This window comes from Siphateles boraxobius, unplaced genomic scaffold (assembly GCF_051911475.1).
Source record: "Siphateles boraxobius isolate OS27281-9 unplaced genomic scaffold, OSU_SipBor_1 24, whole genome shotgun sequence".
NCBI classification, from domain to species: domain Eukaryota; kingdom Metazoa; phylum Chordata; class Actinopteri; order Cypriniformes; family Leuciscidae; genus Siphateles; species Siphateles boraxobius.
This window is the reverse complement of record NW_027508855.1, coordinates 14,434,026-14,452,365: the sequence shown is the minus strand read 5'-3', so window position 1 is coordinate 14,452,365 and position 18,340 is coordinate 14,434,026. Positions and strand designations below refer to the sequence as shown.

Genomic DNA, 18,340 nt, shown 5'->3' with positions numbered 1-18,340 from the left:
AATAATATATGTTTTTTTTTTCCCAATAAAAAAATCTTATAATCTTTTTAACAGTTCAGCTGCTGATTAGTAGGTCTTTTGTTAGGACCACTGACTGGCACCCAGATAAATACAGCTTCTACTAGTAATAATAATTACCCATCAACACTAATGATACAGCATTCAGATATCGCACACATCTGTGAAAATATGCGGATGACACAGAACTCTGTTGCCATCATGTGGGCTTCTAGCAATAGTACATCTCAAGTCTTATTCTGACTTTGTCATTAAACATTATAGCTGAATTGTTTAGTTTTAAAATAAAATCTGATGTACAGCAAGAATGTATAGTCTCCCATGCTCAACAGAACTGTCAAGATTGGCAGTAAATAAATTAATAAACATTGCCACAGAAGTTCTTAATTTTTTTTAATTATTTTTTCTTAGTTTAGAACATAAAACAGTATTGTGGATCCTACCACATACACTATGTATTCACATAATACACCATACAGCTACAAGGAGAGAGACCAAACAAAAGAAAACACTTTTTACATACTGCATACTCAACATGAAAAATAGAACTAAGAACAATCTTTAACTCATAAAGGAATGTAGCTGCCAGTTTTTTTCTGTCTTTTTTTTCCTTTTTAGACATTTTGTCCTTTTGATGTTTTAAACTGGGCATGATTTATACTCATAACAGAGTGCTGATAGAGGGGGCAGGGTAGTGTGTGTATTTATGTGAGTTTGTGTGACAATGTGGCCAAATGTGTGTAAAGAAAAAGTGAGTATATTCAATTAAATGACAAAATGTATCAAAATTTCAGAATGGGTGAAAACATTTCTGGGCAATTTAGGTAGCACCAGAATATAAAATTAACAGTCTATTCACATCAAAGGCATGAGTACCTATTCCTCTACCTGCCATCAGGCTCTTCAAGTACCATTTCAATTATTTAGGGTGATGGCTAAATAGGGAAACTGGATCAGTTGGAGTGCTTTTTTATTTGTTTATTTATTTATTTATTTATTTATTTAAAAAGAAAAACTGTGACCATCAGAAGTGTTTCAGAAATAACTATGTAAAAAATATTTTAAAATGATCAGCACCATATAGGTTTTCATCTCAAATACTCTCAAAACGAGTTCACATCAATTTAAGAGCCCAAGAACTTTAGCAACAGTGTTTGCCAAGAGTCATTCCCACAGTGAACTGTAGAGGGTAGCACCATGGTTCAAAAGACATTTAGGGTGAATGAAATTGCAACAGGCTTCAAGAGCTGTCTTGAAACTCAGCTTCTTCTCAACTTCAGGGGTAAGTCTCACATCTCAGAGAACAATGACAATCTAGATAATATAATGTCAGTGCAGACTCTAAGTTCTGTTAAACTTACCCCACAACAATATTTAATTAAAAACAAATTTCAGCAATACATGATCTACCTGTAGATTTGAACTGAAAGCTGCAAGTTTAAACCTGATTATTTTCAGTTCTATGGGCAATTTTCGTGTAAAAACGATGTACTTCCAATCCCTTTGTAAAAAAAAAAGTGAGTCCTGAATCCTTGCGAACTGTATTAGTCAACATGCTCACATTTGTTTCTTTGTTCTCCATTACTTTATGGTTTATAGATGTGGATCAGATGCAGGGGAAGGAAGCCGGTGACAATGGTAGTACAGAGGTATTGGTGTAAGTACAGTACTCACGAAAGGAAGGACAGCAGTATCTTGAGTACACTGACAAAGCATCCTGCTTTCTGGTCTGTTGTTGACGGCTTGACATACAGACAACTGAAGACTAAAAATTTAGGAATCATTCATGATTAGGCCATCATCCCTCACCAGTTAAATAATCTTACCTAAATATTCAACTATTTACATTTCTATCTCTCCCAATAAAATTCCTTTAAAACAAAAACTAGGTTTCAAGTTGTCAATAATCCGTTCTTATTTTTTTTCTCATTAAAATCAAGATTAAAAGTGCTTTTATAAAATCCTCTCTTCAATATTTACAATTTCTCTAAAATGAACAAACCCAAAAAAATAAAATGACAGCAATCACAAGAACAATAATCATCATCATTATCATATAATAAATAATAATAAAAAAGTAGGTACGAATGTGGATGTAGACAGCAAGCCTGCAGTCTATAGCGCCCGTGTGTCTGTAGCATGTTGTGACTGGGACCAGTGTCTGTACAACATGAGGTAAAGAGCATTAGAACCACTTAATGAGCACCAGGATCTCTCCTATGAGTGTCAAGCATCTTAAAGCCCTGTGTAAACCAGCGGCAGCCCTGCATTGCTCCCTATATGAAGCTCACAGACAGGCATTCACACTGGCACACATACATTCTTACCAGCGTGCATGTTTCGGAATCTACACACACACACACACACACACACACACACTGTGTACTTGTACATACAATCACACAAACAACTGAGCTGAAACTGTATGCATTGACATTCAGCACCATGAATTCCAGGTGTGGGTGATCTCTCAGGGCGAAAAGAGAGAAGAGGGCTGCTTACAACAAGAGGGGCAACTTTACAGGAGCATTAAAGACTCATAGTAGCACCAACTCCAAGAAATGTGGTCTGTCTATCACAAATGGGTAACTACAGTTAATCTGGACATGGAAGACATGTTCAGTTTACACAGGGCCGGTTGTGTTGGGAATCCCATATATAAAAACAATTATTGGGAACTAAGGGAACCAGTTAGGCAAGTCCCCCTTTAGCTTTAACCCTGTGTAGATCTTTTTTTGACAGTCTGCTGACTGAAACCAACCAGATCCACTAACGTTTCAAATCTACTCATCTGTAATGACAATTTTGCAGCAATATTTTTTAAAATACAGATTTCTTGCGTATTGCAGCTCAAGGTCTTTGGACTACAGTCAATTTGAGCATATTTAAGGTAAATCAAGCCGAGATTGCAGAATTTCAAACCAATATAAATTGGCTGATGATTTTAGAATTCCCTGCTTGAGCCATGTTTGGATTGTTCAGTCATTGTGGAGATCACAAGCTTAAGACCCATGGTGGGTTATCTGCAGCTCTTTTGGGAGGATTTACGGAGGTGGATTTTTGCTAGGACTATCAGCACCTTAGAGAACTTAGTCTAAAAATGTCACATGGGTAGTGAAGGATGACCAATGAAACTGCAGGCAAATGAGTCAGCACCAATCAGGTGACATGATTTAAGGTTGAACCAATTACCGGGACTGGGAGGTCCCCGTCACTGAACATGACTGACATCTGCTGATGTAAAGAGCACCCAGGTCCAGCACCGGCCTCGATATTGTGAGGGCAAAATTAGAGAAAAGAAGCACCATTTGAAGGGATGAGAGACTTCACAGATTTCATTAGAGTGACACCAAACAGAAAGGCCCAAGCTGGTGTCTGGCTCTCTCTTTCTTGTGCAAGTGTTCGGTGACTAGCACAATATAGAGCAAATACTCTTTAGTTGCCTAAATGCAGTCACATAAAGATGACTTGCAATGATGTGAAGGCGCTTCATTAATATAGAGATTGGTGGGGTTGGAAGAGGCGAAAAGCGCAACAAAAAATGCTGAATAGCTTTTTCTCATGTTCATAATGAACAAGTGAGAATGAAGAAAGGAAGTCCCTCTGAGTCTAGAGGGGGAGGGAGGGGGAGGGGAAATCATATTAATAAAAATTATGAAAAAACATTAACATTAAAATAAAAAATAGTCATCTTCATAATATAACAACAATACCTGTAATATCAACGTTGACAGTAACAATAGCAATTGTAATAATATTGATAATAGAGCAATAATAATTAGGATCAAATTCACTTAAGGAGGGGTAGCTATGGAAATCCCTCCCACGTTGGAGAGAGCAAGAGCACCATAGACAGCGTGTCCGTTTGGGGAGTTCCCAAACTGCTGCCAAAATTTGAGGTAAAAGAAAAAAAAGTGAAAAAGTGCCCCTTCTAATATCCCTCCCTTGTGGTGGCCTGAGAGGTGTTAGAGCTGGAAGAGGGGAAGGAAATGGTAAAGGTGTAAGATTCATGATCCTTATCATTTCTATTCCCATCTCTGGCTCTAGGGGGCAACAGTTTACAAGAGTTCACACGAATCGGCTATAAGGACCAGTGAGTTGTGTGGACGGGTAAGGTGAAACTGTGACTACGGTGGTGGTATGCTGTGTGGGCGCCATTCGTGTCATCACACCCTCTCGTTTGTCCTTGGTTTGTCCAGGGGATGGGCTTGCTGATCCACCCGCCCACTTGCGCTTTTTCCCATAGGCCTTAATTTCTTCCTGTGAGAGACCCAAAAGAGCTGCTTCTTGTTGCCGCTGCCGTGCTCGCTCGGCCAGGAGTTTCATCTTGGATTCCCACAAAGCCAGACCATGGCTGGGCTGGTTCAGGTTCTTGTGCTGGTAGAATACCAGGGATATGCGGCTTGGGTGAGAACGGTCAGGCTTTTTAAGTGGTGTGGTGGCATGGAGCTCCCGACGGGCACATTCAATCAAGATAGAGCCATGAGCAGGGGCAACTGCAACTCCTCCAATGTTGGGATCCATGAAGTTGTGTTCACTGTCCGACCACACCTCATCCTCTTTAGGGTCATGTTCACTCTGGGTCTCTGCCTCACTGTCCCAACATGCCTGATCATTCGGCCTTTGCAGTGCATCAGGAAACAAGCGTCCCTCAGGAGCTGGAGATGGTGTGCTGCCTGCTGCTGATCCACCACCAGATTTCCAGGCTTTCTCCTGGAGTCCCAGAGGTGCAGAGCCACAATTCTCACCTGCTTGGGAAAGCATTTTGTCTGGGAAAGCACCAGCAGGGTGGCCTTGCCTGATACCACCAGTGCCGTAACCCATGGGACCATAAGGACCCCATGCTTTAGGCTGTGGACTAGGGGCAGGGCTACCCCACTGTCTTGGGGTGGATAGGTGTGGAGAGGGTGCAGGTGATGGACCGCCTTTTAGGGATGGGGACGGAGATGGGGCAGGGGATGACATTAGAGTGTTAGGGCAGGGACTCCACTGTTGCTGCTGTGGATACTGAAGGTGTTCATGTTGGTGCGGGTGTTGCTGGTGGAGCCTCTGCTTATCTGGAGTGAAAGGCAAATTAGTTGCAGTTCTGATGTTTCCATCCCAGCTTTTAGAGACTATGCTGCCATTTGGTTTGTGCTCAGGCCAGCCTTCAGGTTTTGGCGTGGTACTGGGAGTGCTAGGGCAGCTCTGAGCTTGCCCATCCGATCTGCCATCATATAGTGGCACATCCATGGGCTCCTGCTTGATGACTGGTGTTGAGCGGTGGTTCTGCTCAAGTGACACTGATGGAGTATGACTAGGTGGAACAGGAGACAGCGAAATCTCAGGAGGGTGTGGGTAGCCTTGAATGGATGCATCAGCCATTTGTTGCTGTGTGTGCCCCGGACGGCTGTGATAGGCCTGTGCCAGTGTGGCTTGGAGACACCGAACATCTGGCTTTTGGTCAAATGGTGTGGCAGATGGTTCTCCAGCTTTGGGCCAGGCTCCGTTATCATATCCCAAAAGCTCAGGAGGAAAAAGTGCACTAGGAGGGTAGTTGTAATATCGGTAGCGTATTTCTTGGAGGTTAGGGTGAAAACCATTGATGGGGCTCTGTGCAGGAGGTTGGCTGTTGGTAGGGATGCGACCTCTTGCATAGTTACCAGGGTAGGAGAACGAACTGCTTATGCTGTGGGGATCAGGGGTTGTCTTGCCGTTCCTTAGTGCTGGGTAGCCATGTATGGCTCCATTGAAGGGCTGGAAGCGGTCGACAGGCTCTTTTTTGATGGTTGGTTTCACCTCTTGTTTTGGAATAGCTAAATAAAAAATAAACGAGAAAAAAGGTATATATTAAATGTATACTTTATGGTTATTGAGTTCCAAACCTTCAATTGGATTGGCAAATTCTATTCAAATAATAACACCACTGTGTCCAAAGTCCACATCTCTAAAATACTCCCACTTCAGCTAAATTAAAGACCCGAAGATTTTGCCGACCAACATGCTAACACATATCAGACGACATCATCCAGATGTGCTAATTACCAGAGCTAGGCAGAAAAACACTACAGGAGTGCAAAAACTAATCTCTGCAGTTTACGTTTTTCATTATTCTATTTATTTTGTACTTTGGTCACAATCAGTTACAAAACTGAAAAGCATCTCTTGTGTTACAAAATACCTTTTGTTTTTTATCAGCCCTACATAAAAATTCCCTATTGTTGCATTCTGTTTACTGCTCTGTGCTTAATATAATAAAGGGGGCTGTACTGTACCAACTAGGGGACTAAATGCCGCTAGGTGGAACAAACTAATTTGCACTGATGTCTGTTCAAAATAAATGAAAAGAAACCTAGCTTTGGTGATTTGTTGCTTTTTCCTGTTGTAACGAACTCGTATCGAATCGTGACCCCAAATCCGAGGTGCGTACCGTACCGTAACTTCTGTTTACCGTTACACCCCTAATATAAAGTTAAACTGATATTTAACCACTAACCTTTATTGCCTTGCTGATGGTGGGGTGACTCCATGTGGTGCATCTCCATCTTGACAGTCTTCTCTGGGGTTTCTGCAAGCTGCAATTTTCTGTTCTTCTTCTCTGATGCTGCCTTTTTGGCCTCCAACCGACGCTGCCTGCAGGATTTAGCAGGTTCCGGAAGTTTTCTAACCTCTCGACGGAAGTTAGAGAGCACCTGGATGGCTCCTGTTTGCATTTTGAGACGCTGGTTCTCCTCACTACCAAATTCATCAGTTGTAGACATCTTGTAGAGTGGAAGCACATGCAGCTGCTCATCTTCTGGAATTGTGCCCACTGAGCGATTGTCCTCTTTCGTTAGAGTGCACACCTGAAAGTAACCAAATTAGGAAGTGTAAGGCTAAAGTAAATAGCAACTATTTCCACCATAGGGTGCATCTAACTCCTACTACCTGTTGTACATAAAAATGTTCTCACAAAACAACTCTAAACTCGACAAGTGAATCGTTTTACTCGTGCTCATTTATTTGTACATGAATAATTCACAATGCATGTATTGTAACAGTAGTACTCCAGGCAATCACAGTGCAGCCCTGGAGAGCATTCACTTAAAAAAATAAGTAAAACATCTAAAATGGCCACTACAGACAAAAAAATATTATTTACACAAATACATGTACATACAAATGGAAATTAATAACGTACCACAGTGCAGCCATTGTGAAGGTTATGCTGGTCTTTGTGAGCATGGGCACAAAAATCCATGCATGCAGTGACTCCTGAAAATGGCCGTCCTTCCTTCAAACCCAACCGACAGTCTGAAGCAATGTTCTCATTTAAACACTGAGCAACACAGAAAATTGTTTAAATAAATCAATTTGTTTTCTGTTTATTTATTTAACACTTCCTGATTCTGTAATTTAAACATTAAAATACACTGACTATTTTTAATTGTCAAACAAATTCAACAAACCTGGTTACTGTAGGCCTGGGGAGCCAGCCGTTGATATAGAGGGGCCACATGTGTGGCCAAGTTTTGGAAGTTATCCCTGAGATCATCCTCCTATACAAAAAATTAATTACTCTTGGCTATTTGTATTGGGCTTATAAAAATAACCACTAATTACATTAAAGAAGTATTCTCCCCTTCTTTATGAGCAACTGACCTCTTTGGGGTGGTCTCCCTGCAGTCTGAACTTGCGAGGGTTTTTGCTTCGAGCATACTTGCATCCATTGAAGTACATGCTCCAGGAACAGCCAAAAGAGAAGGAAGCTCCACAGGTCTCTGAGTCCTTCCCTTGGCACGCACATGTTCGACTGCAAAAGGCACCCACCATGAATTTAATCAGTTGTAACTATGATCTCTTACAATAGGTGACATAAGTAGGAGTCATTGTAAAATAGTCTAGAAAAATGTACCTAATATAATCAAATGAATTATTCAGAAATTGTCTTTAGGTCAACACATTTTGAGAGTAAATCATCCAATATAACTCCACCTGATGTTTGACTGATGCACATGTGATGCAACAAATTAGGTACAACTTTACAGTCATTAAACAAATTAGTCAATCCGAAATATAATTTTCTTGTGACCTCTTTGCTACATCTCTTGAAGACACAAAAGGCAAAAAATAAAAAATAAAAACATCAGTTGCGGTCAAAACTCACTCGTCATTGAGTCCACAACGACGGCTGGTGGGGTTGCCATATTTAATGATGGTTTCTGTAAGTTCTCTGTACAGTTTATCTCCCAGAGCACGGGGCACACCTTCCCAGGCCAAAATAACAACAACAATAACAGAATTGGCACAGTGGTGCCCAGGCCGTTGCTTCACAATGCATAACAATTTCTCCTTCTCGCTGCTGCGACGAATCACCTACAGAGAGAAAGACAGTCAATAACGATCAAGGCATATGGTAGATGCTAATCTGTAGGTGTGTTTACAGCAGGAAGACAGAAATCCTATGTATGTAACTTGTAAATTATTTTCCCACTTGGGCAGGGTCACAATGTAAAGAAATAATTCGTAGGGATGTCTTTGACTGTTATGTCATGTCTTGTGACATTTGAAGTTTAAAATAGTCCCTGACAAGCTGTTTTTGAATGCCAGAAGGTTCTAAGAAACATGCTTGTTTTGCTTATGTGAACTCCGAATTATACAGGACTTTCTTAAGCCCGATTAGTTGTCTGATCATTCAGGTAACCAAATGACTAATTGATATTAGAAATATATAGTTTTCCACACTTACCCACTTAGCGATAGGACATCCCTGAGAGCTCTTTCCTTCTCGTCCTGTGTAAACCACCCTCTCAATACGAACGGCTTCACCCTTCTCCCCATACCTGAAATAATAAAGAGAGAGAAGGGGATATACATGAATATCAGATGATGTCACCAACGTCTCCTCGCTGACGTTACTCACTTCTAAAACTAATCTGCCGCCATCTTCAGTACCTGATTCGGCAAGAACGATTCGTCAGTCGCAAAGGAACCAGCTAGCTATGCCTTCAATATGCTGTGCGGTGGGGTGCAACAGCAAAAAAGGAGACCCCAAAATATCCTTTTACAGGCTACCTCAGGACGAAAAAAGACGACATCAGTGGCTTGCAGCCATCAAGAGGGCAGACTGGACACCAACTGCAAACACTCGTCTGTGCAGTGCTCATTTTGTCTGTGGTGAGTGGATGTAAATCTGGAATATTTGAAAATCGCCTTTAAATTTGTCCATTTATATTCGCGATTTTGCTGCATTCACTTACAAAAATAAGTGTTTTATATATTTACGGTAGGAAATTTACAAAATATCTCCATGGAACATGATCTTTACTTAATATCCTAATGATTTTTGGCATAAAAGAAAAATCGATAATTTTGACCCATACAATGTATTGTTGGCTATTGCCAAAAATATACCTGTTCTACTTATGACTGGTTTTGTGGTCCAATGAAACTCTCAGTGCATGAGCATTACAGCAGCATGTGGGAAGTATAAATACTTTTCAGTTATAACTACACAGTCTGATGGAGAAGCTTCCAAGATCCACAGGGGTGGGCTATAAGGTCAAAGGCCACAAAAGGGTCAGGCTTAGGCTTAAGAAGGCTATAGCCACTGTCTGACAGACAAACAAAGGGGAGGTTCTTCTTCTACCCACCACCTCCCCCTCTATCTCAGAGAAGATGACTCAAGCTATAGAAATTACTGCCACTATGCCCTCAATCAGCACTCAAATAAAGCAATGAGAGTGGACAAGTGTACTAGAGGTCAGCAAAGGTGGAGATAATCTATCCAAATGGGTCAAGGAAGTCTTAGCTTCTGTATGCTTACAGGAGAAAGGGAGCAACACCCTGTGGAGCTTTTCTTCACTTCTGAATGATGACAGGATCTTTAAGTATTAGTAAAAGTTTTCAGACCTCAGGGAATCTATAAAGAATTCTCATATATAGCAAACTAACTTGATTTACAGCATAAATAGAGTGAACATTTTTAACATATGGACACCATATGACCGCTGCTGAAAAGGAAATGTTATTTCCTTTTGCCATGTGTATCTGGAAAAACAACAACTAGAGGATACTCATTGCTTCAAGTTTTAATATATACCCTTTATATATACCCCACCATTTTCATCACTTTCACACCTCCTTTGATTTCCTCTAAATTCTTTAACTCTTCCCCTGCTATTCATTGTCTTTCTATCTCCCTGTCTCTCCCCTGTGTCGCTCTTTTGATGCCAATATTTCCTGTTACTCCTGTTGGATTCTGGGTCAGGAATTCCCTGGGGACAATATCATAGAGAAGGAAGGTGGGAGGAGGGGAAGGGGAGAGCAAACGGCAGAAAAGGGAGATGCTTATCCTCGGCTGGTTAAGAATCTGTTGCCAGGATCCAACTGCCAGAGCTTCCAAACAACTCTCACAGAACAATGAAAGGGTCACTAGGGAACTCTTAAAGCAAATGACGTAGGATCAGCAGTATTCCTCTGTGGTTTCAGAAGTTTAATAACTTCTGGTTTAAACAGTAGAAAAATATATTGTAATCTATAAATGGATTTTCATTTGAGTTTTTGTGAATGTTAGTCATTGTATGTGTATGACAATATTTTCCTCTCTTTTTTTTGGTTAATATTTTACTTAGGGCTGTGTTGAAAAAATCGATTCACCAATTCTGAATCGATTTTGATATTAATTTCTAAAGATCGATCTGTAACTCAGAGGATCGATTTAATAATATATATGCTTATATTTTCCCTGTGAACTTTAACTTGCCGCGACTGGAAGATCCCTGTATGCGCATTGAAAGGCTTTCACTCAGCGCGCACATTGTTACGACAACGGGCTTTGAGTGAGTCATTAAACCGTTCATTCAACGAACACGTTCAAAAAAGCTGATTCATTAAAAGAGATGTAATGAAACAATGTGTTAATTATTTTTAACTTTGAGTTCCACTTTTCAAGGCTCAGCTGAGCAGCAATGTGTCGCATGGGTAACGCTGAAGCTGATGCTTCACTTATTAGAGACCAATAATGCATTGATTCAATGCGTGACTCGCTGATTTTATTTTCCCGCGGCTTCCTCGCGCTGTGGAATGCTGACCAGCCCTGCTGCTGACGCGCATTAATGGTAAATACCCGTGACGTGAAAGTTAGAAGGATGATACGACAAATATTTTGCTTTCCTTTGACACGGCAATACGAATTTTCACGAATACACATGACTTCAAAGACAGAAGCAGGTAATCGCACGCGCTCTGCCGATCTCTCTCATTCACTGTCTGTGCGAAGCCTCTGTAGGCTACACATCACCACGATAAACAGTCTTGTTTGTTATCATTATGAACTTGTTTAACATTCAATACACATGCATGAAGTTCAAAACAAGAAGGGTATAGCCTTATAAAAAAACGTGAATATCGCGGTTGCTGCGGTTACTTGCAATCCTCTGCGGTTGACTTGTCAGTAGCGCGGTACTACAAGATTTCGGTAGCCTAATCGCGATAGCCCTAGTAGCCTACTGCTGCTGAAATACCTCTGCGTCCTCTGTCGTCTACACCAGTGCAAGTTTGTGAAAGCAGTTGTATCAACACTCTGGAAGGGGGATTGTTCTTTACAACCATCAATACTCCATTAATTTGCAGTTAAATGTCTATAATAATAGTATCAATATGTTGCATAACTAAAGTCCTGTAATTCAGGTAACAGCTGGAAAAAATGCTTTTTTCTAAAACACTTATCTAAATCTCGAAGATCGGATCAGATCGGATCGAATCGAATAATGATAATCGATTCAAGATCTTGAGAATCGGAATCGAATCGATTCTTGAAATTTGAATCGAAACCCAGCCCTAATTTTACTAAAAAAGGACAAGACAGAAAAGGCAATTGCTAGAGTAAAAGCAAGCAGGCTGACCATTAAATTCAACATTCAAACTAGTTTCTTCAGCTAATTCCATTGTTTTAATAGTAATTCCATTGTTTTAATTCAGCTAATTCCCTTGCTTTAATAGTAGATCAAGCTTAATTTTAAAGTAGGAGCACATATGGCCCTTACATGTCCTGCAGGTTGTGTTAGCAAACAAACATGCCCACAAAAAAATCTGTGGAGGAGAAATTATGGTATGCAATAATGATTCAGTAATCTGACTTGTGCATCTCACCTCTCTTCCATCAGTTTTCTGACTGAAGGCATGTCTGGCCCAGACCCCAAATGGTTGTAGTATGGGCCCTCGTCCTTTTCTAGGATTTGGTCTAAGGGAGACAGATAGTGAAAGAGAATGCAGGTTAAAGCATGGACACACTCTTATACAATGATGCTTAATTCAGATGGCTAATGTGTAATTCCATTAGAATGATAGTATGAGTCATTCATGTGTGTGGATGAGCAAAAAGAGAGAATATGAAAAAAGTGTTTGTGAGAAACAACTATAGTGGATGCATACTACCTGCGTACTCAGCAGTGTAAAATACTGTACCAACAATACATGTAAGAATAGCTAACAAAATAGGAAAAATTGAGTGATTTTGAGAAGCACAGACTATGAGAGAAAAAAAAAAGATACAACAATCAAAAATATATACTAGATGTATTCTCCCATGTTAAAATCAGAACTGCTGTACTACATATGGAATGTGTTTGGTGTGTTTGTGAGTATCAAATGGCACTGGGTGTTCCCTGTGGTGTTGACAGAGTGCTATAAGGATTCACTATGGAAACCTCCCTTCTATTGTGCTTTGCTTTTAATAACAGTCAAGCTCCAACAAGTGTTCAGGCACAGGTTACTACCCTTGAATGAATACTTTCTTAACTGATTTATTTTATATTTGGCAAATCATTTTGACAATTACGTATCACACATATAATACGGTTTATATAATGAGGACAGCTTATTGGAATATCTTCAGTAAGAATTGCAAATAATTATTAGCTAGTGTTGGAATGCAATAGGAACATTTTCACACAGTTCACCAGAACCTCTGAAATGACAAAATAAGAGATACAACGGCTGAGCTGAGAGGTTGCAGACCATATTTTATCACCCTGTCCTCCCTAGTCCCTCCCTTCTTTGATGTCTAGCCACAGTATATCATATGATATATGAGCAGACTCTCTTCATTGTTACTGCCTCCTTTGGAAAACTAGCTGTACTAACTGTACCAATAGCCTGAACATAGACAGAAGGCACTGCACTGTAATGGCCCAAATAATTGCAATGGGCTCCTTTCTTTAAAACTATTGTTCCTCTGCAAGAGGCACAGAGAACAGACTGCAGAGCAATGCACGGCCCCTGATAGAGCACACATTCTCAGACATGGCCCAACACTACCCTGTGAAATGTGCTGATGCAGAAATTATGTGATGAAAAAGAAACATTTTGGTTTTCCTGAAAGGAATTTTGATGATCCATTTAGTCTATGTTATAGTCTATTGGAATAACCTTAATCCTAAATACTGGTAATAAAGATAACTGCAATGAAGCTAAACTATATTAAAATATAAATTGAGCTGAAAAATATCAGTGGTTAAAATAAAGAAAAAAGATAGGGGGTTAGGTGGGTTAGCTAAGTGAGTCTCATAGACTGATCAGTAGACTGAAAGGGGATCTGGGGTGATGTGCTATAATGTCACAAAATCTCAATGTCTGTTTATCTGCTTTTTTATTCTGTTTGAGAATATGAGTGTTCTTTCCCAGTTTGGTCCAATATGTTTTACTGGACCAGACTTAAATAAATAAATAAATAAAAGTCTGAATCCTCTCACACTTACCTACGCAGTCACAGATGGGAAAATCAGGTTGGGAATTTTTCCCAGGTGTATCCAGTAGGCTCTTGGTGGGAGTGTCCAGGTAGCGCAATGGTGACTCAAGAAAACCTTTAAGTGAGGGGGAGGAGGGAAAGCTATCCTTGGTGGGAGTATTCAAATCATCCCCCTCTCCGTCTGCAGAGAAACATGCAGTTGTGGAAAGCACAGTCACGCCACCAGATGACTCAATCTTTATACGTTTAGTTGGAGGGGAGAAAGGTGTGATGAAGGGGTGCTGTCGCTCCAGAAATGCATCCTGAGCTACAGACAGGAGCTGCCCAGAAGGTTTCACATCCACCTCACATTCCTCACTTTCCTGTTTGATAGTACAGAGCTCTTCAGATGGCAATGATGTTTTTTCTTTCAGTCTTTCAGTCATGTCCTTTTGACCTTCATCCATGGGCTCAGACTCATTTGTGGGAACAGGAGGGCAGTTAACTTGCTGCTTTGTGGATGGTGACTCGGGTCTGGTTTGTCCTGAGTTTGGTTGTGACTCGGTCACCACTGACTGAGCAGGGCCATTCTCTGGGGTTTCTGCTGCAGAAGCTGAGGAAATGGTGTCCCCAAACTCCTCCTCAAACTGGCGAATAAGCTCTTCAAATTTTGGATCTAGGTTACTGAGGCCAGCCAGAGAAGGAATTGGCTGTGTTGAAGAGGTTTGAGGCGTGATACTGGTTGTTGGGATGCTGTCATTTGGCCCAGCTGGACCTAAGCAAGCTATCACCTTCTGGGTGGATGAAAAATGAGTGTTTTCAGAGATAGGTTCACTACTGCTATTCAAAATGGATTCCTGAGACTGAGCTGGAGCTGGGTGGCTCTCAGCCACCTGAGAGGGGGGAAGCCCAACTTCCATGCCTGGTAGAGATGGAACAAGCTGGGAGAGGGATGGTGCATATCCTGGGGAGATGAAGGGAGGTTTCGATATTGTAATCTGTTTCTGTGGGAGAAAAGTTGGCTGGGAAGCTTTCTGTTTAAGCTTCTTGATAACAATCTGTTTGGGTTTTGGAAGAGGTGTGCCTACTGGAGAAAATAGCCCACCCACTGACTGCTTGAGAAGAGGAGAACTTTGAGCACCCTTTTTCTTTTTGGGTTCTTTGTGCTCCTGTTTGATGGTTACAGGACTCTCTGGAATAGACTGTGGCCACCATTTACGAAGGTTCTGACAAGCCATGGGGGCTAACGGACTAAAGGCAGGAGAATTAGAGAAGAGGTTACGTTTATGATGAAGGTGCTGTTGTAGTGCTGCCTGAGTTGAGTGCCTAATGGTGGGTGAAAACTGCTGACCCTGGAACGGCTGCTGGCCATTTACCGTCCCCTCTTGGCCCATGACTGCACATCCTGAGCCCAGGTACTCCTTTGTGTCTGCCTCCTGCTTGATGTGAGGCATCCCAGCAAGGCTGCCCTTGTGACCATCCTGCAAGCTGGGGTGAAGGAGTGGGAACTTGAAGGCTGAGTTGGTGTACTTTCCACCAGTGTCTCCAAGGAGTTGCTTTAGCTCGGACACTGGGTCACTGCTGCCTTGGGATGGGTTTGCAAAACGAAGCTGGGACTCTGTGTTCTCCATCATCCATGGGTTTCGAGGGGAGCTTCTCTCGCAGCTTCCAGCTGTGCCCTGGTTCCACTGCTGGGGTCGGGGATTGGGGGAGGATGGATGTATGCTTGAAAATGGGGACTTGGAGGATGGGTATGGGGAAGCATAGTGAGATGAGTTAGGTGCAGGGGCCTCACCCTGAGACTGTGGTCTCTGCTGCTCCCAAGATGATACCTCCTGGGGGTAACGTCCTGAAGGGATGGACTGTGGCATAGCAGAGGAGGAAAAAAAAGGACCAGATGATGAAGAGACCACTTGTGGCATACTCTGGGGGTAGGAGGTTGGCAGATGCTGATGGTGATTTGCAGGTGAAGATTCGCCTGGAGGAACAACAGTTTGTGGGACAGTGGCAGACAACTGGGTCAGAGCCTCAATTGCAATGGCTGTTTGCAAACTAACATTTCTTTCCTTGGCTATGGACAGAACACTAGGGGAGCAGGGAATAGGTGCTGGTGGGCCAAAGGGTCTAGGAGCAGAAGGCTGGTTAACAAGGGGCTGTGGATTTGTGTCTTGCATACACAAGAGGTTACCTCCACATTGTTGTGGTTGGGATTGAGAATAGCGATGCTGTGCATGTGGCTGTGTAGGAGCACCCGTGATCTTACAGGAACCTTTATCCTGGGAGTTAGCCACCATTTTGATTTGCTTCTCCAGCCACTCCAGGTAGTCAGGGCAGTCTGGGCCATCACAATCACAGTTAGGTGGCTTGTGGCCATGACGGGCTTTGCTCAGTGCTGCTTGAAGAGTGTTTAGATCTTCAGGGGGGCACAACTCACCACCCACACCTTTCTTTCTGGCCTCCTCACCCCCATTAGACATTTCCTGATGGAACCTTTCATACAGCTGAGCTGTAGGAGTCTGAGAAGTGTGATGGTTGGTGTAAGGTGGCAGTGAGCCAACAGTAGCAGAAAAGGCCACCAGGGTTCGTGCATCCTCTATATCCACATCATTCACTGGAGTGCTGGCATTTTGGCCACTCCAAGCACCCTGTTGAGATTCAGGACTTGAAGATTTCCCAGCTTGCTCAGGGACCCAGCCCGGTGTCTGGGAAATACATCCAGCCCCCTCATGGTAGTTGTGCTGGTTTTGCTCCCTGGCCATGCCCCTGACTTTTTCATCACAAATATTTTCTTCATTTGCTGCATGTTTGCTAAGCCCATTAGGCAGTTCATGGTTTAACATGCCTTCTTCCAGGCGGTCATGGGACCCAATTTCCATCTGGCCTCTTCCTCTGGGGCCATCCACTGAACCCACCACAGAAACAGTCTGTGGAAGAGCAAAAAACACAAGTTACTTGACAATTTAGCAATCTGACAGTTTACTCATATGTATTGAGTGTGTGTATCTTTTTCAAACCTTTTAAACTATTCTCAAACCTTTTGTATGAACGATGTGTTATGCATTGATTACATACAAAAATATAGGGCAAATACTATTTTAATTTATTAATTGCAGACAAATTCAAAAAAACATCACAGCATTTTGTCCTGGAATAGTGACATAATCATTGACCTCTATTAACTAAACAACATACTCTGACCTGTTGGACTGATTCATCTTGGTATTCTCTCTAAAGTTGTTGCTGCCTGATTTGAGAGAAGACTACATAATACATTGTCCCATGGAGATCAATGAGTTGTCTTATGTTCTTCTTTTGCTCTCTCTTTGTCTTTTTTTCTCTGTTCGCAAGAAAAAACATTCCGCAAAGAGAATAAAAAGTTGGTTATCGCTGTATTGTTTAATTTAATTTATGTCATTGGGCAGATGCCCAACGTGAGCCTACCTGTTCATTTTTCAAGGTGACAATGAAGACTGCTTCAACCAGATCAACTGTCTCATGCAAATACAACCCCATATTTATTTACAATTACAATACAACTGGTAATGCCCAAGTCAACATACTGAGAAACTCTTCCTGGTTCCTGGTTTTCAAATATTCTAATTGCTGGTATCTATTGTGCTTTTTATCCTGAAAAGGTTAAATGAATGTTGTGGAAACTCTGAACTGGCTCCAGATAAGTTAAAGAACAATATCACCATGCAACCATTTTGTGGCACTTTTAAGTGATAATGTATCTCTAAAACACACCATATTATTATGCATTTATGTGAATGATTTGTATAATGCCTTCAGTGTTCTTCTATTTGAAAGAGTGGATGAAATGAAAACCTGTTTGCTGCACAGAAGACAAACACAGAGAACTTTGTCCATGGTGAAGGCATATTTTAGAAAAGAGGACCTTGTGGTTTTATCACGTTAACTAACTAAATAAATAAAAAACATGAAAAAAACCCCACTAACATACATAACTCTGTCTTTTCAGATGTCGTAAGCAGTAATTCTGTAGTAGCATCAACAATATTTGAGTATAATAAAAAAAAAATCCATTAAATGAAGTCGTTTAGACTGCTGAGACAAGACAGCTGTATGTATGTATGTTCATAAGCACCCTTCTAACCTAACAGCTTCTGTCTAAATGTCTAAAAACAAATCTCTCTGATTGTGTCTTCATTGTGACAGGCCTTTAAATGGGTTTTACTGATTGGCAAGCTGTTCAGACACTTTGAATTCACCTTAACTGATGGTGCCTGTTTGGACACCCATGGGCAGTGTGCCAGCCACTGATCAGACTGATTGTGTGTGTGTGTGTGTGTGTGTGTGTGTGTGTGTGTGTGTGTGTGTGTGTGTGTGTGTGTGTGTGTGTGTGTGTGTGTGTGTGTGTGTGTGTGTGTGTGTGTGTGTGTGTGTGTGTGTGTGTGTGTGTGTTTCAAAAGCATGTGTCTGAGTCAGACTAGTACCCCATTTACCAACAATGGTCACACTTCAGCTCTTCAAAAAAGCTGAACCACACAATTGTTACAACAGGCTATTTTTCCTCTTTTCAGTGATGCAATAAACACCCTCATGCATAACATCACGCAGGAAACTTTCACAGTATAGTCTTAGTGCCACCGCAGAGTTCACTAGAACACACTT

At 41.5% G+C, this 18,340-nt stretch overlaps 1 protein-coding gene across 3 annotated transcripts in view; it reads right to left on the bottom strand.

The window, feature by feature from the left end:
- Window positions 1–394: 394 nt before the first annotated feature.
- Window positions 395–18,340, bottom strand: part of tet3 (tet methylcytosine dioxygenase 3) — a 44,755-nt gene continuing 26,809 nt past the window's right edge. For all 3 annotated transcript variants that reach the window (XM_077241592.1, XM_077241590.1, XM_077241591.1), the window contains 9 exons: window positions 13,737–16,629; window positions 12,130–12,220; window positions 8,726–8,819; window positions 8,144–8,352; window positions 7,639–7,789; window positions 7,446–7,535; window positions 7,178–7,315; window positions 6,494–6,842; window positions 395–5,813 (listed from right to left, as the gene is read on the bottom strand). In XM_077241592.1, the coding sequence (XP_077097707.1) occupies window positions 4,087–5,813; window positions 6,494–6,842; window positions 7,178–7,315; window positions 7,446–7,535; window positions 7,639–7,789; window positions 8,144–8,352; window positions 8,726–8,819; window positions 12,130–12,220; window positions 13,737–16,629 (5,742 nt within the window). In that variant the 3' untranslated portion in view covers window positions 395–4,086. The remainder of the gene's footprint in view (window positions 5,814–6,493; window positions 6,843–7,177; window positions 7,316–7,445; window positions 7,536–7,638; window positions 7,790–8,143; window positions 8,353–8,725; window positions 8,820–12,129; window positions 12,221–13,736; window positions 16,630–18,340) is intronic.